Source organism: Pleurodeles waltl, chromosome 10 (genome assembly GCF_031143425.1).
Source record: "Pleurodeles waltl isolate 20211129_DDA chromosome 10, aPleWal1.hap1.20221129, whole genome shotgun sequence".
NCBI classification, from domain to species: domain Eukaryota; kingdom Metazoa; phylum Chordata; class Amphibia; order Caudata; family Salamandridae; genus Pleurodeles; species Pleurodeles waltl.
Genome location: NC_090449.1, coordinates 1,080,972,890 through 1,081,000,202, shown reverse-complemented (window position 1 = coordinate 1,081,000,202; position 27,313 = coordinate 1,080,972,890). Strand labels below are relative to the sequence as shown.

The 27,313-nt window shown below is 47.3% G+C and overlaps 1 protein-coding gene across 2 annotated transcripts in view; it reads right to left on the bottom strand.

Moving 5' to 3' along the window:
- LOC138262279 (uncharacterized) overlaps window positions 1-27,313 on the bottom strand; it is a 306,864-nt gene that overhangs the window by 218,720 nt on the left and 60,831 nt on the right. For both annotated transcript variants that reach the window (XM_069212168.1, XM_069212169.1), the window contains exons 3-4: window positions 17,876-18,217; window positions 1,543-1,809 (exon numbers count right to left, since the gene is read on the bottom strand). In XM_069212168.1, coding sequence (XP_069068269.1) covers window positions 1,543-1,809; window positions 17,876-18,217 — 609 coding nt within the window. The remainder of the gene's footprint in view (window positions 1-1,542; window positions 1,810-17,875; window positions 18,218-27,313) is intronic.

Genomic DNA, 27,313 nt, shown 5'->3' with positions numbered 1-27,313 from the left:
ACACCTGCGCAGTGCAACAACAAACGGGCGCGACACCTGCGCAGTGCAACAACAAACGGGCGCGACACCTGCGCAGTGCAACAAACAGGCGCGACACCTGCGCAGTGCAACAACAAACAGGCGCGACACCTGCGCAGTGCCACAACCAGCAGCCGCGACACCTGCGCAGTGCAACAACCAGCGGCCGCGACACCTGTGCAGTGCAACAACCAGCGGCCGCGACACAACAACAAACGGGCGTGACACCTGCGCAGTGCAACAACAAACAGGCGCAACACCTGCGCAGAGCAACAACCAGCGGGCGTGACACCTGCGCAGTGCAACAACCAGCGGGCGCGACACCTGCGCAGTGCAACAACCAGCGGGCGCGACACCTGCGCAGTGCAACAACCAGCGGCCGCGACACCTGCGCAGTGCAACAACCAGCGGCCGCGACACCTGCGCAGTGCAACAACCAACAGGTGCGACACCTGCGCAGTGCAACAACCAACAGGCGCGACACCTGCGCAGTGCAACAACCAGCGGCCGCGACACCTGCGCAGTGCAACAACCAACGGACGTGACAACTGTGCAGTGCAACAACCAACGGACGTGACAACTGCGCAGTGCAACAACCAACGGACGCAACACCTGCGCAGTGCAACAACCAGCGGCCGCGACACCTGCGCAGTGCAACAACCAGCGGCCGTGACACCTGCGCAGTGCAACAACAAACAGGCGCGACACCTGCGCAGTGCAACAACAAACAGGCGCGACACCTGCGCAGTGCAACAACAAACAGGCGCGACACCTGGGCAGTGCCACAACCAGCAGCCGCGACACCTGGGCAGTGCCACAACCAGCAGCCGCGACACCTGGGCAGTGCCACAACCAGCAGCCGCGACACCTGCGCAGTGCAACAACCAGCGGCCGCGACACAACAACAAACGGGCGTGACACCTGCGCAGTGCAACAACAAACAGGCCCAACACCTGCGCAGAGCAACAACCAGCGGGCGTGACACCTGTGCAGAGCAACAACCAGCGGGCGCGACACCTGCGCAGTGCAACAACCAGCGTGCGCGACACCTGCGCAGTGCAACAACCAGCAGGCGCGACACCTGCGCAGTGCAACAACCAGCAGGCGCGACACCTGCGCAGTGCAACAACCAGCAGGCGCGACACCTGCGCAGTGCAACAACCAGCAGGCGCGACACCTGCGCAGTGCAACAACCAGCAGGCGCGACACCTGCGCAGTGCAACAACCAGCAGGCACGACACCTGCGCAGTGCAACAACCAGCAGGCGCGACACCTGCACAGTGCAACAACAAACAGGCACGACACCTGCACAGTGCAACAACAAACGGGCGCAACACCTGTGCAGTGTAAAAGCTAGTGGATGCATTATAACTAGGGGGCACAACACACTGCAGTGCAATAACTAGCAATGGACCAGCAAGACCCCTTGGTGACTAAGTGAATCCACAGCTCACTCGTTATCGTTGATGCTGGATTTTCTGACCTTGCACAGGTCCGGTGCTATGAAGAAGTCATGCACTGTACCTTCAAAAGTCAAGTTATAGGAGGACTCATTCCAGTAGAAGCGGTTGCTGACATTGCAGGTGTAGTGCGTGCAGTGTGACGGGTCCAGTTTAGAGATGTACAGCACGCTGCGGTTCTTGATCTGGTAGCAGGTGTCATGAGGAAGGGAGTCACCATCCTTCTTCCACTCGATAGAGTCCACCTCACCCCAGGGCACATCACAGAAGATCTCAGCGGGAGAACCAGCCAGACTAAAATTACAGTGAATCTCAGGGTGAGGCAGAGGCCCTGAAAATCAGAAGACCGTGTACATGTTAGTACCAACACCACCACGTTACTGCACACATGGAGGAACATATGCAATAGACAGGATATCTGTTGGGTGCATTTATTTCTCTGAATCATCCATTCATTTGTAGACGTAAAGCCAGAGAGACACATACTGTAGCTGCCTACAGAATATTACATACCTTGAGAAACTTCAGCATATGTTACCATCCCACAGACTGTCTTCCAAGGTGGCAGGGGAAAGAGGGACTCCTAAGGTGGTAGAGGAAAGAGCCATGCCAAGACAGCAGAGGAAATGTGTCTTCCAAAGGGGCAGAGGATGGAATTGTGCCAAGGTGGCAGAAGATAGAAAGTCATGGCAAGGTGACAGAGGACAGAGGGGGTTATTCTAACTTTGGAGGAGGTGTTAATCCGTCCCAAAAGTGACGGAAAAGTGACGGATTTACCACCAGCCGTATTACGACTCCATTATATCCTATGGAACTCGTAATACGGCTGGTGGTATATCCGTCACTTTACCGTCACTTTTGGGACGGATTAACACTCCTCCAAAGTTAGAATAACCCCCAGAGTGTCTTTCAAGGAGGCAGAGGATAAAGTCTCTCAAGGCGGCAGAGGATCGAGAGTCATGCCAAGGCGGCAGAGGGCACAGAGTCATGCCAAGGCGGCAGAGGGCACAGAGTCATGCCAAGGCGGCAGAGGGCACAGAGTCATGCCAAGGCGACAGAGGACATGGAATCTACTGCGGTGAAGCACAACAGGACCGCGTAGAGTCTCCATTTTAAATTGCACATTTTAGCTTGGCATCTTTTTCTGATGGTGACTTTTTACATGATTTTACACTTATGCAATAATGTACTGAAAAGATACTGTACATGCAGCCTAATCCTTGTACGTGTCGCTGCCATGCAGTCTGTACACCCAGTTCAAGGCTAGGCACACAGCACGTGGTGTTCTTGCATCATGATTGTCCACTGGGGACAGCTCGATAAGTGCAGACATAGCATCGCAGTAGTTCTGTTCCTCTGACAGTGAGATATGAGCAGCACTTTAATTATAAAAACTGCCTTTGTGTACATTCGATCAGCGGAAGGAGCACTTCTGCTGGGATTATTCTGAAACATGCTGTGACTGGGATGCAGCCCTGCTGACTCTGACCTCCATCCTGCAAAAGGACGATGGCATTCACTACAGCAGACTGGCTTCCCGGTACATCTGACCCAGGTATGGGGTGCTAGGCTATCCCAAATGATCTGGCAGAGGGTACTCGCAGTATGCTCTCCATAGTGTAGGTAGTAACAAGTAGGACGTGTTCTAACACAGTAACATTATCATGGTTGAACTGTTTATCTTTTTCACCATTTTTATTGGTGCAAGGACCCTTGTATCTCTACAAGATGCTGGATTAGGGGCGGCAACACCTCTGATTGCAGGCAACAGAGTCACTCCTACACCAGCTGGCAGCTGTCAGCCCAACCCTTCCGAAACGCTAGCAGCACCTCAACTGAGTACAAAGAGTAAAGGTGATTTCTTACAGCCTTGAGCATGGACTCAGATTCTCTCAGGGAAAATCATGGTGGAACAAGTCTTACCCTGTTCTCTCGTTAGAAAAGAGCCCTTACACCCACTGTAGGAAGCTGTCCAGATGTGTGGTGAGTACCTACGCTATTATCACCTTATAGCGGGTCCAGTTATCCCTTATTAGTGAAGTGTAGGCAGCGTCTAGAAGTCAGGGCTCTCTAAGGGTAGCTGTGGATGAGCAGCCAAGGCTCACCCAGGAGATATGCGAAGCTCATGCAATACCACTGTGGTTATACAGCACTTACACACATGAAAGAACCACAGAGCTTTAAAAGAATAAAAGGTACTTTGTTTGTGGCACAAATACAAGATTACTAGATAGGCAATTCTCCAATAGGAGGTAAGTAAACACACTATTGTATGTACAGTAGTAATCAGAAATAGGCATGAAAAGCAATAGAGAACAGTGAGATGCAATAGGCAATAATGAAGGTTGGGGTGGGGACCAAGCCATATACTAAAAAAGTGGAATGCGAATGTCTGGTCCCCACCTAAGGAAGTGGAATCGGTAGAGGGGAGCTGAAGGAACTAGGAAACCCCTAAAAAGGTAATTACCAGAGTGCCCCCTAGTGACCAGGAAGAAAGGAGTAAGTTGCCAGATTTTCTCCAAACTACCAAAAGGACTGAAAATACGGATCATGCAACACACAGACAAGGCTGCAAGAAATCAGCGGTGGATTCCTGAAGAGAGAAGGGGAACAAGTCCGGATCTCTTGGAAGCGTCTGGTTGTGGCAGGAGCTGTAGGAAAGAACCCTCTTTCTGGCATGGTTACCCCCACTCTTTGCCTGTTGTCAGTAGGTTTTGACTGTGTTCACTGGGTTCCGCTAACCAGGACCCCAATAACTATGCTCTCTTCTTTTAAACTTGGTTGCCTGAACCACATACACCCCACATTTGGCATACTGGTGCCACCTTATAAGTCCCTAATATACTTTGGGTGTCGGAACTAATGTGGTCAAGAAGTTGTGAGATCTGGAGAGGGGAATCTAACCCGAAACGCCCAAGGGCTGGACATCTGGCAACAAAAGAGTAACATGGATAAGAAAGGGTCAGTGGTGTGACTGGGGAGGTAGGGAGAGAAAGGAGGTAGCCCAATCTACTGAATGGGCAAATTATTGGGATGGTGGGGCTGGAAGGCACAGCAATTGTTGAGGCAAAGGATGGAGCATGTGTATTGTCAAGCCAGGTGTTGGGTTGATGAGAAATTGCCAGAGACTGGAGTGATTCAAAGTGTTGGACTTTGGAACATTCTCATTCAGGATTGGGGCAGTGATGAAGGGTCACAAGTTGGGTGTGAGTGCCAGTAGGCTGAAAGATCCGGGGAGATGGAGGAGTGATTGCATGTGGGGTAAGCCTAAAAGTTATGCTTTTATCCTGCAGGTATGGTGGAGGAGTCATGCAAATTTAAAGAAGTATGGATATGTGGACATTTTGTTGTCAAGTGGGCAAGAAACATGCGAGAAAGTATGTCTGTGGCAAACACCGGGGTTTTTCACAGCTCAACCACACAATTATCATGATCATTATTTATTCGTTGCAACAATTTATTTTTACAAATTTCAAGGATAGATAAGTCTGACATATCATAAAGAAGAAAGACAAAAATAGCAATAAAATAAAAATGCAAAATAAATGTAGCGCCCAAAAACTGTAGAATGAATCTTACCCAGAAATGTAGTCTTTGGTTAAAAACCAGAGCCTCACCTGTAGACCCAAAGTCCAAAAGTCATGAAGGAAAGTTGTATATTTTCTGCCTTGTGAGGTGGACAGCTGTAAGCAGTTTAAAAGACGTCGACTTACATTTCGGTGAAACTTCCACTTTCATCAAGACACAAAACAGTAACTGTAGGAGGCTAGCCTGGCTTACAGTGGGTACCTTATGGTTCTTACATCTTGTGCCCGGTCCAGTTATCCCGTATTAGTAGAATAGAGGTGTTTCTAGCAGCTTAGGCTGATAGAAGGTAGCTATGGCAAAACAGCTTAGGCTGAACTAGGAGACATGCAAAGCTCCTACTATACCACTTATATCATGTAGCACAATCTCATAAGAAAACACAATACTCTGAGTTACTAAAAATAAAGGTAATTTATTTTAGTGACAATATGCCAGAAGTATCTCAGAGGATACCCTCACTTAGGAGGTAAGCAATATACACAAATGATATGCACACAAACCCAAAACAGGTAAGTAACAGTAAGAAAAGTAGTGCAAACAATGTAGAATAACAATAGGATGCAATAGGTAGACATAGGTCTAGGGGCAACACAAACCATATACTCCAAAAGTGGAATGCGAATCACGAATGGACCCCAGGCCTATGGGAGCTTGTAGAGGGTCACTGAGACTGTAAGAAAACAGTAAGGGTGTCCAAAATACCCCACCCCAAGACCCTAGAAAGTAGGAGTAAAGTTACTCTACTACCCCAGAAAGACAATAGTCGTGATAGGGGGATTCTGCAAGAACCACAAGCACCAGCGAAACACTGAAGACGGATTCCTGGACCTGAGGACCTGCAAAGCAAGGGGACCAAGTCCAAGAGTCGCGATAGTGTCCAGGGGGGGCAGGAGCCCAGAAAACCCCAGATGAAGGTGCAAAAGGGCTGCCTCCGGGTGGAAGAAGCCGAAGATTCTGCAACAACGAAATGGACTAGGAACTTCTCCTTTGATTGGAAGATGTCCCACTGCGTGCTGGGTGTTGCAGAAGTGTTTCCAGGCAGAAATACCACAAACATGCCTTGCTAGCTGCAAGAGTCGCAGGGGAGGTTTTTGGGTGCTGCTGGGGACCAGGAAGGACCAGGATGTCGCCCCTTGGAGGAGGAGACAGAGGGGGCACTCAGCAACTCAGAGAGCCCCCGCAGAAGCAGACAGCAACCGCAGAAGTACCAGAACAGGCACTTAGAAGATCTGTGAACTCAGAGTCACAAAAGTAGGGTCCCACGACATCGGAGTCCAACTCAGCGGGTTGAGCACTGCAGGACGGAGTTCTGGGGACCCAGGCTAGGCTGTGCACAAAGGAATCCTTGGAGAAGTGCACAGAAGCTGGAGCAGCTGCAAATCACGCAGTACACAGGTTTGCTGTCTGGCGTGGGGAGGCAAGGACGTACATCCACCAATTTTGGACACAAGGGCCACTGGACTGTGGGAGACACTTGGACCCAGCTCCTGTGTTCCAGGGACCATGCTCGTCAAGGATGAGAGGGGACCCAGAGGACCGGTGATGCAGATGTTTTGTGCCTGTGTTGGCAGGGGGAAGATTCCGTCAACCCACTGGAGATTTCTTCTTGGCTTCCAGTGCAGGGTGAAGGCAGACAGCCCTCAGAGTATGCACCACCAGGAAACAGTTGAGAAAGCTGGCAGGATGAGGCGCTACAATGTTGCTGGTAGTCGTCTTGCTACTTTGTTGTGGTTTTGCAGGCGTCCTAAAGCAGTCAACGGTCGGTCGATCCTTGGCAGAAGTCGAAGAGGGAAGTGCAGAGGAACTCTGGTGAGCTCTTTCATTCGTTATCTGAGGAATAGCCCTGAGGAAAGACCCTAAATAACCAGAAAAGGAGGTTTGGCTACCAAGAAAGAAGGTTTGGCTACCAAGAGAGGTAAGAACCTATCAGAAGGGGTCTCTGACGTCACCTGCTGGCACTGGCCACTCAGAGCAGTACATTGTGCCCCAACACCTCTGAATCCAAGATGGCAGAGGTCTGGGACACATTGGGGGAGCTCTGGGCACCTCCCCTGGGAGGTGCAGGTGAGGGGAGTGGTCACTCCCCTTTCCTTTGTCCAGTTTCACGTCAGAGCAGGGCTGGGGTATCCCTGAACCGGTGTAGACTAGCTTATGCAAAGATGGGCACCATCTGTGCCCATCAAAGCATTTCCAGAGGCTGGGGGAGGCTACTCCTCCCCAGCCCTTCACACCTATTTCTAAAGAAAGAGGGTGTAACACCCTCTCTCAGACAAAATCCTTTGTTCTGCCTTCCTGGGACTGGGCTGCCCAGACCCCAGGAGGGCAGAAACCTGTCTGAGGGGTTGGCAGCAGCAGCTGCAGTGGAAACCCCAGAAAGGCAGTTTGGCAGTACCCGACTTCTGTGCTAGAGACCTGGGGGATCATGGAATTGTCCCTCCAATACCAGAATGGTATTGGGGGAAAATTCCATGATATTAGACATGTAACATGGCCATGTTCAGAGTTACCATTGTGACGCTGCTCATAGGTAGTGACCTATGTGTAGTGCACACGTGTTACGGTGTCCCCGCACTCACAAAGTTCGGGGAATTTGCCCTGAACAATGTGGGGGCCCCTTGGCTAATGCCAGGGTGCCCACACACTAAGTAACTTGGCACCTAACCTTCACCAAGTGAGGGTTAGACAGTTAGGTGACTTAAGTTACTTATGTGCAGTGAAAAATGGCTGTGAATTAACGTGGAAGTTATTTCACTCAGGCTGAAGTTGCAGTCCTGTGTAAGAATTGTCTGAGCTCCCTATGGGTGGCATAAGAAATGCTGCAGCCCATAGGGATCTCCTGGAACCCCAATACCCTGGGTACCTAGGTACCATATACAAGGGAATTATATGGGTGTACCAGTGTGCCAATGAGAATTGGTAAAATTAGTCGCTAGCTTGCAGTGACAATTTTAGAAAGCAGAGAGAGCATAAACACTGAGGTTCTGGTTAGCAGAGCCTCAGTGATACAGCTAGGCACCACACTGGGAACACATATAGGGCATACATTGTGAGCACTGGGGTCCTGCCTAGCAGGATCGAGGTGACACAAGGGCGAAAACAAACATACATACAGTGAAAATGGGGGTAACATGCCAGGCAAGATGGTACTTTCCTACAGTAACTCATTGACATAAAGAAGTCAGTGCTTCGATATTCTCTTGCGTTATAAAAGCACAAGCTGGAGTTGTATGGAATAGAAGGAATTATGCGGATAACCACACAGTGCCCGCAGCAGCCAGCAAGCGTTCAAACCAAATATGCACTCAAAGACGTTGCAGACTTGACAAATTCATGAAAGGTAGCGGGTGACCTTCTGGAGGAACACAGAGGATCAAGTGATCCGAGCAGAGCTTTCTTCGTTATTGAGATCCAAGTGTTTCTGCCAAGTTGGAATACACGGCACAGGCAGCATCTTAGATCTTGATGATTACTTGTATGGTTGGGCTGGGAAGCGTTGGTTGTTGGGTTTGATGATATGTGGGTACTAATTTGCCCTTTAATTCTCACTACCTAGTGTTTGTGGTGTTAACAGCTGGGTTTGCATGGTAGAACGGGGCCAGTGGAATGGCATGGGCAGGATGAGACTGGACTATTTGTGGCCCACTCTTTGTGTAGTGATGATACACCTTGGGGAGAATGACCTCGTCTAGTCAACAGGTTTTTGAACTGATTAAGCTGATGAAGAAGGGTTTAGGGAATTTAAAAGACAGGTGGGAAGGGAGCTTATTCTACTGGATGCATTTACTGCCTAGGAGGGTGTGGAGAGGGACCCAGAAGCCACTGGGATTAACAAGGCACAGAAAGAGGTGAATTGAGAAAGGACTGGGTTCTGTAGAGCCTGGCAGGTACTCGGGTAAGAGATAGGGAAAATGTTCTTAAATGCCCTACATTGTTCCTGGAGGATGGGGTCCACCTTTCCATGCTGGGTAACAAATTGCATTTGGAAATACTTTTGAGGGATAGGATAGTAAAGGGATGGGTGAACGAGGTTTGTGAGAGTAGAGGAGGGTTTTTCTTGTGGCGACTGGTGAAGAAGGGAAGAAGGAGGAAAGAGGAATAGTGAAGGGGAAAGAGCAGTGAATGACTTGGCAAAAGAAGGTGGCATGGACGGATGAATAACTTAGAAGAGAGATGAGGGTTGTTGTCATGGTTTAGGAGTAGTGGGAGGAGTTTGTAGAGGGAGTTTTAAGGGGGAGATGTGTTAGTAACAAGATGTTAATAAGCTACATAGGGCAATTTAGCAGGTGTGGCTCCACTCAAAAAGTTAGAGTTGCCCAGGTTGCTCCCAATGAAGAAGCCTTTTGCACACATATAACGCTTGAGTGGTGCAACAGTCTCCTTCCAGCTGTCCAACAGCTCACCACTCATCAATCAGCACTGGGCATTGTCTCACGCTCATCGGTCTCATCAGCAGATGTGATCCAGCAAAGTTGCACGACCAAGCACGCCTGTTCTCTTAATGAACCATCAATAAAATTTGCGGTGGAGCAGGTTTGCTACTCACTCTTCACCACATGTCAATCAGCAAAGATGCACAAGAAAACCCACTGGACCTTTCGCTTACTGTCCCTCAACCTTCAACATTCTATTGTTTTATTGCAAAACTATTTATTCTAAAATAGTATGACATATCGATACAAATGAGTAAATTGCTGCTTAAAGACAATAAAGGACAAGTCTATCATAGCATCTTAGTATTTGGGAGCCGCACAAAATAAGAACACCCACAGCTTGACTTTGCCAAGATTGAGTACTCCTCCAAGAGGGGAGCGAGACAAAGCATAAGCGTCCTTAAATGTTATACCCTCCAAATAAACCTGTACCTTGCATTTTTTTAATAGGAATTGTATTACTTAGATGCACCAACAGGAGAAAAGGCTAACAGAAAGAAAGGTACAAAGAATGCAGGAGTGGGGATTATCTAAGAGGATAATTGAAATTCGGGTTGAGTTTCAGGTCAGGCTGCGAACAGTCTAGGAGTTGAAAAAGGGGGCCCTTTTTAGATCACCATTATTCCAGCCTGCCAGATGGACTTTTATGGTTTGTTTTTCTGCAGCCAGAGGTCTAAACTGCTCCATAGATTTCTGGATGATCAGAGGTGGTTATCTTTTTGAAAGCAGATATTGTCAGCGCCTCCAGTGAAGCACACTCAAGCCCATCAAGTGTGAATTGACAAGCTTATAGATTGTTTCCATTTGGAAAAGATCAGTTTGATACCCACGCTTAACAAAATATTACTCAATTGTAGATCTGTTATAAGATCATGAGGCACTGACACCCAAAATAGATGATGTAGCCCCAACATCGAACCCAAAAATATTTGGTCTCTCGTTTCTGGATTGGCTGCAGGTCGAACATGCTTACAGTCAAATAGCGTATGAATGGTATCACCAGGACTGAGTTTGTAATTCCAGCATAAATTTGAATCCCAAAGCCCCTATCTATAGAGCCTTGATGGGAGTCCAATGTGCGTTGTGTAATTGCCATAATCTTATTCTATTCATACTCAAGATTTTTAAGATGGTCAGAACTGCAGTGCCTTTAGTATGATTGCGTCTAAACTCTAGGTTTTTCATCTGTATTTCAAGGCCATTGGATCTTCTTATGGTAGCCTTAAGAACATCTCGTAATACTTCAGAGGGACTGTCTAACACATTGTTTTTCCTTATTTGAATGTTTGTCATTTCGGAAAATTTGTTTTGCTTCTTTGGTGTCTACCATCATAACGTTCATCCTCCATTACTTCATTGGCAGTGAGGTAGGGTCCACCTTCAGATCTATTGAGATGCTTGTGTGATCCGTGATTGCTAATGGCTCTATTTTTGGATGAATTGATTTTTGAGTTAACAGAAGAGTCAATCCTTGAACTGGAGTCATGTGACTCAGATCATGCTTGTTATGTAGATTCGGATGTTGATCATGACATCTATACGATCTGAATTTACCTTTTCAGAGCCCCATCCATTGGGAGATTAAAATCTCCACCTAGTATTCTACCAATATTTTGCGGGAGATCTGAGATTGTTCTATTTAATACGGACCAAATAGAGGATCATCATTTTTAGGTGCGTAGATGTTGATGACAGAAAGCAGTGTCATCCTTTTTGGCTGAGATAATAAGTGTCTTGTTGATACACAGAGAATCAGTGATATCAGTAGAAGATTAAAAGACTGAAGTGGCACCCCCATTCTTATGTTCTTCAGGTCAGCTAAAACTTTCAGAGATCCAGTGGTAGTTTAAGTTAAGTGCTTCTCTAGGACGTGTCCGGGTTTACTGACGTAAAATAATGTCTCCCCCAAGTCTGTATGAATACTCTGCATTTTTTTTATTTCCTTTTAAAGTCAGATGGTTTAGTAGTTTTGTATTCAGGGTGAGCACCTTTAAAGAATGAGGTGAATTGGTAAGCATGAGTTTCTACTAGGTGAATCATGAGGGTTAGTGGCACCGACCTCGTAGGATTATAAGGTTCACTATAAAATTGGAAATCTATATAGTGATCACTCAAGCACATACCCATCATGTCTGCTGGAGTAAAATAGAAAGTACAACCTCTGAAGGATATTGGGGAAGAAGGAAAACAGAAAGAGAAGAACACCAACATAAAAGAGAATGGAAACATAAGAGATTGAAGTTACAGGGAGTAGAAAACCCCCTCTCTCTCAGAAACGGAGGGCTCTTCATCACACCCACCACGAGAGTCTTGGGAAAGGGAGAACCAGCAAAACACCTCCCCCAAGCACAGTAGAACATTAAAGCAAAATGTAGCTGGATATTAATTCGCAAACCATGAACCAGTCACAATACATTACTAATGTCTTGCAAGTTTGGCACTCAAATCAATAGCTTTCAACCACTGAAGATGCACAATACAGCAAATCTGACATGCTGTTCACTGTAAGAAAAGGATTCGTTGTATGGTCACTGTAGGAAAGTAACCGCTTTCTTGGCATGGTTACCCCCATTTTCTGCCCATTTACAGTATGTTGACTGTGTCTAATGGGTTCCTGCTTACAAGGACCCAGTAGTTTTGCTCTCTCCTCTAAATTGTACCTTTTTCTTCCCACAATTGGCATACTGGTCCCCTCATGCAAGTCCCTAGTATATGGTAGCCTAGGTACCCAGGGTATTGGGGTTACAAGGGATCCCTATGGGCTGCAGCAGTTATTCTGCCACCCATAGAGAGCCCATGCAAAGGGTTCTGCAGGCCTGCCATTGCAGCATGCGTGAAATGGGTGCATGCACCTGTTTCCACTGCAGGTCACTGTAAGTCACCCCTATAGTTGGCCCTCTCAACCCAGAAGGCAGGGTGCAGGTACCTGTGTGTGAGGACACCCCTGCACTAACAGAGGTGCCCCCACAAATTCCAGATCCATTTCCCTGGACTCTGAGTGCGGGGATGCCATTTTATGCGAGTACTGGACATAGGTCACAGCTACATAATGGTAACTCCGAACCTGAGCATTTGTGGTATCAAACATGTCTGAATCATATCCCAATACTGTTCCAAGAATTGTAAGTATGATTTTGTGCACTCTTGGACCTTCTTAGAGGACTCCCAGCATTGCTACCACCAGTCTTACATGGTCTGGGCAGCCCAGCTGCTGCCACCCCTCATACAGGTTTCTGCACTGATCAAGCCCAGGAAGGTAGCGCAAAGGATTTCCTTTGGGAGAGGTAGGTAACACCCTCTCCCTTTGGAAATAGGTGTGACTGGCTGGGGAGAGGTAGCCTCTCCAAACCACTGGTTTGCTTTGAAGGGCACATTTGGTCCCCTCTGTGCATGAACAAGTCCACACCGGTTCAGGGACCCCGCCAGTCCCTGCTCTGGCACGAAAGTGGACAATGGAAAGGGGAGTGACCACTCCCCTGTCCATCACCATCCCAGGGGTGGTGCCCTGAGTTCCTCCAGAGGGTCCCTGGGTTCTGCCATCTTGTTTCCAAGGTTGGCAGGGAACTCTGGGAGCATCTGGGTGGCCAGGCCAGGCAGGAGACATCAAAGCCCCCTCCTGATATGTGCTTACCTGGTTAGGTGATCAATCACCCTTTCAGGGCTATTTAGGGCCTCTCTCTTGGGTGGGTCCTCAGATTCAGTGTGCAAGATCCCAACAGGACTCCTCTGCAACCTCTGCTTCGACATCTGGCTTCTGGAACTGCGACTGGAACCTCCAGGACCCGACAAGCTGCTTCCAAGAAGAAAGGACTCTTCATTAACATCGTTTCCAGGGCTCCTGCCAGCTTTGCAACATTTCCCTCCCCGTGCATCCCTAGAAGATTGCAACTCTTCAGCCTGCACAAGGAGAAAGACTCTCCCTTGGAGTGAAGGAGTCACTCTCCTGCAACCACAGGCGAGGACCAGCTGCCTGGATCCCCTCTCCTGCTGAGCTGCATGGATCCTGCATCACAGGTGGTGGTCCGGAGTAGTCCTCTTGGTCCTGTCTGCCAGCTGTCAAACTTTGGTGGAGGTAAGCCTTTGCCTTTCCACGCAGGACAGAACCCCCATGCACCACATCTCTTGCAGCTGCCAAGGCTTGTTTGCATCTCCTCCAAGGGATCTTCAGGCGACGTATAGCTCCAGCCCCCAGCACTTCATCCTGCAAAGCACAGCCTTCTGCGTGGATCTCTTGCGGCGTGGGATGCTCTTTTGTAGTGCTGTGTGGGATTCTTCTGCGACTCCGGTGTCCCTGTCCTGTGGGTGCTGCCTCTACTCCTGTAAACTCTCTGTGAGGCTGAGGGTCCCCTGTGACATAACCTCCTGGGTTTAGTCCTCCTGGACCTTGCTGGTCTCCGGCAGCACCTCATAACACTAACTGCGAGTTTGCCTTTGCCAAGGCTTGTTGTTAGAATTCCTGCTCCTACAACCATCTGCAGTCTTCCTTCCAGTGTGGGATTTCATCTACATCCACCAGGAACTCTTCTCCAGCTACAGGGCTCCAGTGCTGACCTGTTCTTAATCAGCGTTGACCAACTCCTGCATCCACAGCTGGGTGGGCAGTAGCCTCTACCCCTCCTGGACTCCACTGTGACTCTTGGCCTTGGCCCCTCTCTCCACAGGTCTTCTTTCTTGAGGAATCCACCGCTAGTTTTCTTGCAGTCTTCTCTGGGTGTCGTCTTTTTCTTTTTTTCCACCTTTTGGATAGTTTGGGGGAAAATCCAGTGTTTTACTCCTGCATTCTTGGTTGCTGGGGAGTACTGTGTTACTAACCTCTGTGGGTTTCTAGTCCTCCCAGCTCCCCTCTATACATTCTACATACCTAGATGGGGGTACCTTGTTCGCATTCCATTTTTTAGTATATGGTTTGTGCTCCCCCAGCGTCATTAATGGTTATTGCTATTTGCACTGTTTTCTGACCTTGTCTTTGTCTGTTTCTGATTACTAGAGTATATATTTAGTGCATTACTTACCTCCAAATGGTGGGTTACCATTCTAGTACTTTGTGGCGATTTGTTCCAGAAATAAAGTACCTTTATTTTTGTACAACCAAGAGTTTTCTTTCATGTGTTTAAGTTCTGTGTGACTACAGTGGTATTGCATGAGCTTTGTATGTCTCCTAGATAAGCCTCGGTTGCTCATCCAGTTACCTCTGGAGAGCCTGGCTTCTAGACACTGCCTACACTTCACTAAGAGGGGATACCTGGACCTGGTATAAGGTGTAAGTACCATAGATAACCACCACACACCAGGCCAGCTTCCTACAGTCACTCCCCCACATAATTGTCGGACTGACGCTGCTGGTTTTTCACCTCTGAAGTGCATTGGTCCAGACCTTATCAGGCCCTCAAATGTCTATATGCAACTGACTAATCCTTGATTGACATATGTAACTTACCTATAAGTCCCAGAACAAAGAGTGCCCAGGCCACTAAGTTACAGATCACTAGTGGACATATTGCAAGGTGGTAACATAGCTCTAAGCCACTGGAGCATAGCCAGGCAGCCTTTAAACTGCCAACTCGACATGGCAAAATAAACCCTTTATGGCAAGTTCAAAATCTTCCTTTTTAATAGTTATAAGGCTCCCAATTTCAGTTCTTATTGATAAATACAGACAGAGACAATGTGTTTCCAGTCTGTATTTATGTTTTTAAAACAGATAAATACAGAAAATTGTGCTTCTCTACAGCTGAGGAGATAGCATGGGGAGTTGAAAAGCAAGTTAAGACTTCCTTAGACACAGGCAGATGTTAACATATATGTCTATATAATGATAGTGTTTACCTGTGGAGTGTAGAGTTTTGGTATATGTTTCTGCTAAATTTGCTAAAATGTGACAGGCATAAATCAGTTAAATAAATGTGGAAATTGAACGTTTTTTGACTCCATTTATTCTCAAAGCAGAAAATAAATTGACAAATACCAAGAAATTAGCCAAAAATGAAAAATAATTGATAAATACAGACGGAAACATTAAAAAACAGAAATACCATCAAAGCGGGAGCCCCATCTATAAGCCAACCCTGAGGCAGGGGACAGAATAATAAAAAGAAGGACACGTTTCTCTTATGTTCTACATGTCCTGACAGTGAAAACGTCCATTGCCATTTTTGTTGTAGCAGGGCTGGTAGTCCAATTGGCTAATATGGAGTTACACTAGCCCATGTGCTAAGCGCTAACTTCCTTTTGTGACCACAAAATATAGTACTCCAAGGTTTCAAACGTATTGTTACATTAAACCGGACTTATTGCTGAAGTTGGATTTAAAGTAACTTAATATTAGGGTGACTTGGGAAAGTCACCATTTTCTTGTCCCAATGTTCTAGTAGCCATTTCTGATTAACTACAGCAGTTGTCACCCAGGACAGCCTGCTACGCCCCCCTGTCAGGGGGTGCAAAGCGCTTTCTGCATGAGGAATAAAGGGTCTGCTGGGGAGGAAGTCTGACATCCTCCTGTCAGGATAGCTGAAGGGCAGTAGCAACTGACTGCCCGACTTCAAAGAGGCTACCGCCTCCAATAGGCAAATGCGTGTGACACCATAGCCTGCCTCGTCCTTTGCTGAGGTAGGCAGTCAGACATCTATCCCCAGCAGAACTGGTTTCCCAGCAGGGGTGGCTCATTTTGCTTGGTAAATTCAGGGGTGTTCTCATAGCTGTAACTTCTCATGCTCTGACAAATCTTCAACCGGATCCCTGTCAGCACCAGAAAAACCATCACACAAGCCCTCATAGCCAGTCACCTCGACTGCGGCAGCCCCCTCTACTCTGAGGACCCCGCTCAGCTCATGAACTGCCTGCGAAACATTCAGAACACAGCAGCTAGGATCATCTTCAACCTCCGCAGGCAAGCCAGCATCACGCGCCATCTCGGAAACCTTCACTGGCTACCCGTCCACAACAGGTACAAATTCAAGATCCTCACCCTCGCATACAAGGCTCTCCACAACACCGGAGCAAAGATCAGTCACAGACTATCCTTCCACCTGTCAACCAGAAAGCTGCGTTCTGCCTCCCTCGCCCACATCCCCAGGATCCACTACAGTGGAGTGCACGCTTTCTCCCACGTCACCGCCGAAACATGGAACGGCCTCCCTCTCCCCCTCCGAACCACTCCGACCCCTACCCTTTTTAGAAGAGTAGTCAAGACCCGGCTCTTCAATCTATGATTACCCTACAGTATCACACTCGACCACTCCAGTCCCTCGATACCCCTGGGGGTGATAAGTCATGCTATTGATCGAGTTCTAGCCCCCACTAAAGGTGGCTCCCAGGTCCTTCACCACTGCCTGGTGCAAGAGTGTGCTCTTTCTTCCCCACAGAAACTGCAACTTGAAACCCAAAGGCAAAAAAGATAACATTTTTGTGGTGCACAGAGTCTGAGGATCACAGACTACCACTATGTGCCAGTTTGTTTATAGCCTTGAATGCCGTCAAGAACCAAGGCTCTTCACCGGACGCCTGACTTCACCTGACTGGCGATATGGAGTCCCATGCCGGCCTCAAGCTCCAGAGGACCACGCCAACCATGCCATCACTGAGAGAAAGAACTAGAAAAGCTTCCAAGTGTGAAGATAAAATCTTGAGTAGGACCAACCCAGTGGCTCACCTGACCCATGGTTCTACAGCGGTCACCATGAGACCAACCTTTCACTCTTGCTAAAAGTTAAAAGCACTGGTTTGCCTAAAAGTTTTTGTAGTGGATTGTAGCGATTTAAGAAAATCTTGCAAACATGAATTTAAAAATACATACTACATGTATAAGTTGGAGTGTCATTTTCATGGTGTTGTGTCTCCTACTTCTTAACTGGTTTGGTACAGTTAAATGTTTTACCCTTGTTTTCCTGTGAGTTAAGCCCGACAGCTCTGTGCTAGAACTACCCAGGACTGACCTAAAGTTTGATTTAAAGAAACCTAACTGGACCCGCTTCAGGATGATGTCTATTATTTGCTGAGGCTTTGCAGCCATCCCAGCTAATAATCCATCTTCTTGCATTCGCCAGTTATTAAACTGCACTGTAGCATGGCGTCCCAGCCACCGTCAAACATTAACCAACAACAGTAACCGTGATTCGTCACACAATGCCACAATTCTTGATTTACGACTGTCGGCCAGACGTTCTGCCTCTACCCTACACTGGTTAGTGTTGTCTGTCAGTCAGTCAGTCAGTCCCTTTACTATACAACATCAAACACTGAGTAGAGAAGCTCAGCACTGCTCATGTGGAACCTTTCACACTATTGTACTTTGTCTAGTTATGGGTTTGGAAGAGAATGTCCAGCTCCTCACCATGCCAATCACTAAGTATAGTTCAGAACTTACACCCAGTATTCACTCACCGACAATGATCAGTTCAATGAGCCGCGCCTCGTCCTCTCTCAGGTTGATGGTGACTTTGTACACCCCACTGTCTGCTGCTTGGACGTTTCTCAGCAGCAGTGACCCATTGGAAGTGAAGAACTCCACCTTCTTTGCGTAGGGAGGTGTGATCAACAGGTCTTCCTTGGCAGAGAAGTAGTCAACGATGGGCGTAGCCTCACCGCCACTGAAAAAAGTCCATTGAACGAACCCCAACTTGTCTTTGGTTGGTGCAGACAAGAAGACAGAGGAGTCGGTGGGTGCAAACACCTGTTCTTGAACAACGGATGAGTTTAGACACCTTGCAAACATGGTCCAGACCACTAGATGGGTGAAAAGGTCACAATGTTAGGATCCATGAATGTGGCCAGAGCATTAAAACAACAAGAAGACATACAAGCGCTGATTCAGCTATGATGAATTGGCCGCATTAGTGAAACGGGCCTGCTGGAAGTCACCAAGAAAGCCCACAGCAATTTAAGTATTCCATTGCAGACTAGTTCTGCTCTTCAGTGACCTATGATTTGAGTGAACTAGACCCATGCGATGTCTCTGAAATGGCACTAATATTGAGTAACCACAGACGAGCATGACTTGCTTATCACCCCATGGTGCCCAGGATCCAGGGTACAGAAAATAATAAACCCTCATGGTCAACCTCTGAGTAGAAAGGGCACAGAAGCTATCACAGACTAGACCAAAGCAGCCCTTCAGACTCGGGTACCGATTCCCAAAGCAAAGGAACCTTCTATCCACAGAGCTTGTTGTATGAAAAAACACAAAGCCTGACCTCAGAGAACTAATGATGCAAATAAAGATTAAAAGTACTAGCAGCGAGTAATGTCTGCAAGGTATTACTTACCCTACTTTCATTTAGGCATTATAAACACATCACTTTATATTTAAGTGGACATGTATAGTCTCACCCTCCGAGGGTTCACCAACATAACTACAGAAAGTAGTCGGATTACACCCTTACTACACACATGACTCACCAGCAATGCCTGTCCTATAGATTCACACTCAGAAACTGTATGTAGCACAGACTCCCCAGCTCTGCCTCTCCTATGGATTCACACTCCGTGACTGTATGTAGCACAGACTCCCCAGCACTGCCTCTCCTATAGATTCACAATCTATGACAATGCAGCACTGACTCCCCAGCTCTGCCTCTCCTACGGATTCACACTCAGTGACTGTATGTAGCACACAGTCCCCAGCACTGCCTGTCCTATAGATTCACAATCTATGACAATGTAGCACTGACTCCCCAGCTCTGCCTCTCCTATGGATTTACACTCAGTGACTCTATGTAGCACACAGTCCCCAGCACTGCCTGACCTGTAGATTCACGTGCGTAAACTGCATGTAGCACAGACTCCCCAGCACTGCCTCTCCTATAGACTCACAATCTATGACAATGCAGCACTGACTCTCCAGCTCTGCCTCTCCTATGGATTCACACTCAGTGACAGTATGTAGCACACAGTCCCAAGCACTGCCTGTCCTATAGATTCACATGCAGAAACTCCATGTAGCACAGACTCACCAGCACTGCCTGTCCTATAGATTCACACGCGGAAACTGCATGTAGCACAGACTCACCAGCACTGCCTCTCCTATAGATTCACAATCTATGACAATGCAGCACTGACTCCCCAGCTCTGCCTGTCCTATAGAGTCACACTCAGAAACTGTATGTATCACAGACTCCCCAGCACTGCCTCTCCTATAGACTCACAATCTATGATAATGTAGCACTGACTCCGCAGCTCTGCCTGTCCTATAGATTCACAATCTATGACAATGTAGCACTGACTCCCCAGCTCTGCCTCTCCTATGGATTCACACTCCGTGACTGTATGTAGCACAGAGTCCCCAGCACTGCCTCTCCTATAGATTCACAATCTATGACAATGTAGCACTGACTCCCCAGCTCTGTCTCTCCTATGGATTTACACTCAGTGACTGTATGTAGCACAGAGTCCCCAGCACTGCCTCTCCTATAGATTCACAATCTATGACAATGTAGCACTGACTCCCCAGCTCTGCCTCTCCTATGGATTTACACTCAGTGACTGTATGTAGCACACAGTCCCCAGCACTGCCTGTCCTATAGATTCACACGCGGAAACTGTATGTAGCACAGACTCCCCAGCACTGCCTGTCCTGTAGATTCACGTGCGGAAACTGCATGTAGCACAGACTCCCCAGCACTGCCTCTCCTATAGACTCACAATCTATGACAATGTAGCACTGACTCCCCAGCTCTGCCTCGCCTATAGATTCACAATCTATGACAATGTAGCACTCACTCCCCAGCTCTGCCTCTCCTACGGATTCACACTCAGTGACTGTATGTAGCACACAGTCCCCAGCACTGCCTGTCCTATAGATTCACATGCAGGAACTGCATGTAGCACAGACTCACCAGCACTGCCTCTCCTATAGATTCACAATCTATGACAATGTAGCACTGACTACAGCACTGCCTCTCCTATGGTTTCACACTCTATGACTGTGTGTATAGATTCACACTCAGTGACTGTATGTAGCACAGAGTCCACAGCACTGCCTATCCTATAGATTCACATTCAGTGACTGTCTAGCAGATACCCCAGCACTGCATCTTGTATAGATTCACACGCGGAAACTGCATGTAGCACAGACTCACCAGCACTGCCTCTCCTATAGATTCACAATCTATGACAATGCAGCACAAACTCCCCAGCACTGCCTCTCTTATAGATTCACACAGTGCGAGAATTGCCCCAAAGCTCTTTTGTAGCTCTACCAATGAAGTAGGGGCGGGACTCCATCCTTTATGACAACGTAACCAACATTCTTATGAACTTCTTTTGTTCTGCAACACAGCGGAGGAGGAGCCACTTAACTTGCTGCACATCAGCAACAAGTTTTAAGGTTTCACCGCTCCAAAGAAACCACTTCTCATTCATCTGTTTCAAGTTGTAGAACAAGGCACATTTACTAAAGCATCATTCACACAGTTAGTTTAATGTATTAAGAACTTCAGTCACGACTCTCAGCCCACACGTTTTTGAGAATCTGGATACCACAAGAGCCATTTACGGAGACAGAGCCCTTCATTTCTCCCAACACCTTACACTGAATAATTAGTCATCAGTAATGGGTAAACAATAAATATCATCAGAAAGATAACCGTCGTGCACACAATTAAATGACTACAAGAGGGCAACAAGTCGCATTTTATTCCCACCACCACGCGCTGCTTACATTTCACAACAGCACTAGAAATCAGAAAAACAGCACCTGCTTGTGATTAAAACAGGGTAATATTTTCCTTATATTTTATTCATCAGCCACTTCTAAAAGCCTTTTGCAAATATTAATTTAAGACACCTTAAATGAACACACCATCCTGCCTCTTGGTTTCTTACCAAGGAGTAAATAGAATAGGAGGAAACAGGAGAGTGGCCACACAACTCACTCTCCTACACATCCTCAAAACCTAGGTTGACTCTATAGGTTACCACATTTACACATCTTTGCATAAATATTCTTTTAGGACACATTACCCACTCTTTTTATGATCTCCAGAGACAACAAAATTAACTTTCCTTCTATGAAGAACACTTTAAGAGTTCAGCAGAACAAAAACTGTCCTTTGCAAAGAATGAAATATGACAAATGAGCTGGTAAGTGACAGTTCAGAAGGCTTGGCACTGATAGGAATGTCTGTAGACTTAGGTCATATCATGCTGTGATTGACATAGAAATTGGCCCACCCTGAAGACCACATGATCTTCTCATGTGTTCATGGCAATACAATGTGGATGGAATTTTTTTTGTCCTCAAGATCCTTTCTTGCCAACATCTGAGAATGCTCATCAATCGTCTATACTGCTAAGATTGGACTTGGGTCATGTGTCAATGTTCTTGAAAATGTTATATCAACAAAGATAAGCTTGATAGCTCAGGTGCGCTGTGGTGGTTTCCTGTCAGAACACTTCTTGGTCTGACCCTGCTTCTGGCAGGCAGGTCGCTTCCTCCTCACCTCCGCTACACCCAGCCGCCGTCCTGAATAGGTAATTCTATTTTTCTATTTTCCCCTGTTTATTTTGTCTGCATCGCCACTGCGTCCCAGCAGCCCCGGCCCCCCCTCCCTCCACCTCAAATCTCAGATCCATTTTCTTCCCTTTCCCTGTTGCTTCCTGCCTCAGAGCCCTACTGCCCCACCCCCCTGCCCTTCCATTGGTCAAGCCCACCCCTCCTCCCAGCTGCCACTCCCTCCCCTCCTATGCTGGCCGCAACGCGGACGTGCGTAGCGGGCCGGCTGCTGGCACGCCGAAGGCGCACCAAAGGCAAGCCGAAGGCGCACCAAAGGCAAGCCGAAGGCGCACCAAAGGCAAGCCCGTCTGCGCCAAGACCGTGCCCAGCGCCAGACCCCGTGGCCAACACGCCCCCCGTACCACCAATCACCACTACACTGCCTATGACCTCCACACCCTCAATCCAGGACGCTCCTCCATCTGCTTCCAGTCCACTCTGACGCGCACCAAAGGACCCTTCTCCTGCAAAACCTGCAATTTCACCTGCATCCTAACCTCCAAGCTCCAACTCAAAGCCTCAGACAGCCGCCTAAGATGCATCCTACTTAACACCCGCTCAGGCCACAAGCATGCAATTGAACTCTGGGACCTACTGACCACTTCCTCGGCCGACGTCGCATTACTCACAGAAACTTGGATGAATTCGGCCTCGGAACCTGACATAGCCATAGCCATACCAGAAAACTACATCCACAACAGCTTCGAACCCCAGCCAACCACAAAAAAACAAGAATCCGACGCATCAAACACCACCAACCCTCTATGCTCCTGGACCCACGTCAACAATGACACCATCAACACCATGGCCTCCATCCACTCCAGCTCCCCCTCGGACCCCTGCCTGCACCAGATCTTCAAATAAGCCAGCAACTTCATCGCACCCCACTTCTGCGCAATAATCAACAGCTCCTTCGAGGCAGCCACCTTCCCGGAGAGATGGAAACACGGCAACGCCCTGTTGAAGAAACCCAAAGCAGATCCAGAGAACCCCATTAACTACAGACCTATCTCCCTCCTTCCCTTCCCAGCGAAGGTCATCGAAAAAATTGTGAACAGCCAACTGTCCCGCTACCTGGAAGACAGCAAAGCGCTCGATACCTCCCAATCCGGATTTCGCAAGAACCACAGCACGGAGGCCGCACTCATTGCTGCCACAGATGACATCAGGACCATGCTCGACAAAGGTGAAACAGCAGCGCTCATCCTCCTGGACCTTTCCGCTGCTTTTGACACTGTCTGTCACCACACCCTTAGAACACGCCTCCACAACACCGGGATCCGCAGCAAGGCCCTTGACTGGATCTCCTCTTTCCTCTCTGACAGAACCCAGAGTCCGCCTACCGCCCTACCTGTCCGAATCCTCCAAAATCGTCTGTGGCGTCCCTCAGAGATCCTCCCTCAGCCCAACACTTTTCAACGTTTACATGGCTCCCCTCGCCAACATCGCACAATCCCACAACATCAACATTGTATCCTACGCAGACGACACCCAGCTGATCATCTCCCTCACGAAAGACCCCACAACAGCAAGAAACAACCTCCACAAGGGACTTCACGCTATCGCCGATTGGATGGAATCAAGCCGCCTCAAGCTAAACTCAGACAAAACAGAGGTCCTCATCCTTGGCAGCAACCTCTCCGCCTGGAACGACTCCTGGTGGCCTACCTCCCTCGGAGCCGCCCCCACCACCCAAGTACAGAACCTGGGAATCATCCTTGACTCAGCACTCAGCATGACTCAACAGGCCAACGCAGTCTCCTCTTCCTGCTATAACACCCTCTGCATGCTCCACAAGATATTCAAGTGGATTCCCGTTGAAACCAGAAAAACTGTCACCCACGTCCTAGTCAGCAGCCGACTGGACTTCCGCAACGCGCTCTATGCAGGAACCACGGCCAAACTACAAAAGAAAATGCAACGTATCCAAAACTCCTCCGCCCGACTCATCCTTGACGTCCCACGCCGAAACCACATCTCAGAGAGCTACACTGGCTACCCGTATCAAAGAGGATCACTTTCAAACTACTCAACCACGCACACAAAGCCCTCCACAACACAGGCCCGGCCTACCTCAACGACAGACTCACCTTCCACACCCCTGCCCACCAGCCTCGCCCCCGTCCCCCGCATTCACCGCACCACCACTGGAGGAAGATCCTTCTCTTACCTCGCCACCAAGACCTGGAACGACCTACCGCTCCAACTAAACCAGACCCAAGACCTCCTGGCCTTCAGAAAATGCCTCAAGACATAGCTATTCAACCAATAGCTCCCCCTGGTCTGATTCCAACTTAGGCGAAAGAGGAAAATGTTTAGTTTTATGAGATGCATGGATGACGTCTGGCCTTTCAATCCATGCAGTGCCATCTATGCCAAGGTTACATTACAAGCAAAATTTGAAGCTTAGATTACCTTTTACCCCAGTAAATTGTGAGGTGATTCGATACCATTCCTCATCAATCGAGTTTAGTTGACCAAGAAGAAAACTTGCGTACATGTACTTGAGATTATACAAGAACACTAGAGTGACTACATGTCTTGAGTTAGAAAGATGGCATGTAGATGTGGAGCTAACTATTAGTGACCAAGCCAGGGAGTGCCTTACGTATTTATATCACCTGTGGCAGTCGCTTCTAGGGAGTTATAACCACATTGCCATAGGAAATTGATCCTTTTTTGTTTCGTTCATAACTTTGATGCCGTTTGAGGAATCTTCAGGAAATTTCCCCAAAAAATGTTTTTTAGGGTTTAGGGGTGATTAGTCAATCGAGGGGCCTAGCAATAAGCGGGGGTCCCAAAACATGTTTTCCCAATGAACTTTTCCATAGCAAACTTAGACACAAGCTTCAGCCAAAACTGCAGAATAGAATTACACCACATTTGGTACAGAGCTATGTATTGATCCAGGAAAGCGTGCCTTGTCTGTTCTGGTGTACAAGCATTCAGTGGTTTTTGAGAAAGAAAGGTACAAAATGTATGTATACATAGCGCTGCGAAATAAGCTGATTAACTACCACAACATCAAAGATGTAGCAGCAGCCATTTTAGGAGCTGGGGGCTCAGTGTCCTGAAAAATAAATCTAAAAAAATAAACCTTGGAGCCACTTTTACTATTATGGGATTACTATTAAGTCATCCAGTGGCCCCAGAAACCCCATCCCATAGGGCCAGAACATCTAGTAATAGGGTAGTGGGCATGGGGCCTTGCTCCCGGAGCCATCCAGTGGAGCTTGGGACCTCATTCACCCCTCAGGCCAGATACCAGCATTGTCCTGGGGACCCCAACTTCTGGGACACTGCTGCCCCCTGCTCACCAGAGTGGGGGCAAGGAGGACATAGACTCCCTGCCTGTCCTCTTGCAGGCAGGCAACTCAGGATTGTTCCCACCCTTCGGGAGCAGAAACCAAGGCTGCTCCTGCATGGTGGGAGCAAACCATTGAAGCTGGCTCTCCCCCCTGATCCAGTACCGATTTGGTGGTCACTGCAACCCCAACTTTTAGATTTGTTGCAGTTGTCCCGGGTAGGGGTCGCGGCACCCACTCCAAAAAAATAAATTAAACACAGGCTGCACAGGAGTGGAAAAGTGTCCCAGCCACTTAATTATTGAAACAGCAAGGCAGCTGGCAAAATATTTGCAGCTCTCTCCTGGAAGTACCCCATAAACCATGGGCTTCATTAGAACAATTGTGGTTATCCTGATACACCAATGGGAAGCAGGGGCACCCCCCCCCCCAGAAACATTACAAACTTGTGGGGTCTGTTAGAAGCACAGCAGCCCCTCAGGAAGGCATTAAATAACAAGCATTTGCAATGCAATAGCTCTCGCTTTCTGAGAGTTAGAGCTATACGAATTGTAAATGATATCTCCTTCTACCTGTGTGTTTTGTGATGTAGTGGATGTATGTGGTGTTCAGCGGAATTATGTGTGTTGCACTGGAATTGTTAGTTGTTTATTTGTGTGGTTTGTTATTGTGTGTTGTGTAGTGTATTCGTTTCGTAGAATTATGTGGCATAGTAAATAGATAGTGGTGAACGCTGTAGAGAATAGATAGAATGGAGGAATTAGGGGTATAGGTAGTTATTGACAATGAGAGAGAAGAGCAGAAATAGTGTGTGAGAAAGAGAGAAAGAAGAGGAGGGCAGGCCACGGATGCCTAAAGAGGGAGCTTTTGTGTTTGTAGAAGACACCCTTAGAAGAGTAGTAAAGTGTGTGTTTGAGGGATGGAAACATTGAAAAGGGACGGAAAAGAAACAGTGCGGGAAGGTCTGAAGTTCACCATATAAGTGAGGTGGGGACAGTGCATGAGAGAGCGAGATAGATGGAACCAGCGGACAAAGGTGGAAATATTGTCATTCTTAATACACAAAGTTACATTGCAGAAGCATTTAGACAAATAATGAGTCTAATGATGAAGGACTTACTCATAAGCCCATAAATCGAATGGTTTACCAATTGCACTCAAAATTGGATGACTGGCATCAACAATTGCTACTTAATGAATATACATTTTTGAAAAAGGAAAATCCAACTTTACCTCCAATTTATTTCTTACCAAAGATTCATAAATCATTAACTGCACCGCCAGGTAGACCAATTATATCTGCAAGTGACTCACTTTATGAAAGGGCATCTGATTAAGTAGACTTCTATTTAGCACCCATTGTAATGACACTGAGGTCATATATAAAGGACTCAGGGACTTACTGAGAATCTTAAATATAAATTGGAGTGATGAATATTTTTTAGTTACAATTGATTTAGTATCTCTATATACATTCATTGATCATGAAGTTGGATTGAAAGCTTGCGAATATTTCCCAAGGCAAAGAAGTATAGCAGAATTTGAACATTCAAAGATGTGACTTTCTATGATAGAAATGTGTCTTAAAAATAATATATTCATGTTCAATCATGAGATTTATAAACAAATGTGCGGTACAGCAATGGGTATTTCTCCCTCTCTCCAAACTAAGCCAACCTAGCAATGGGATGGTGGGAGAGGGAAATAGCGTGGGGTAAGACCAATGATTTATACATGGATAAAATTGCATTATGGGTACCGTTTATTGATGACCTTTTTTATTATCTGGCATGTGTCACAGGATGAATTTATGACATACTTCTCAAGCTTGAATATTAATGATGTTGGATTACAGTCTACATGTGAAATGAGAAAAACCTCAATTGATTTCCTGGATATCACTATTTAAGTTGAAAAGGATACTTTAGAGACAACAGTATATATTGTAAAGAAACCTCAACCAACAGTGGATCACATGGTAAAAGCTTTCATCCAAAATCATTCATAAAAAGTATACCATATGCT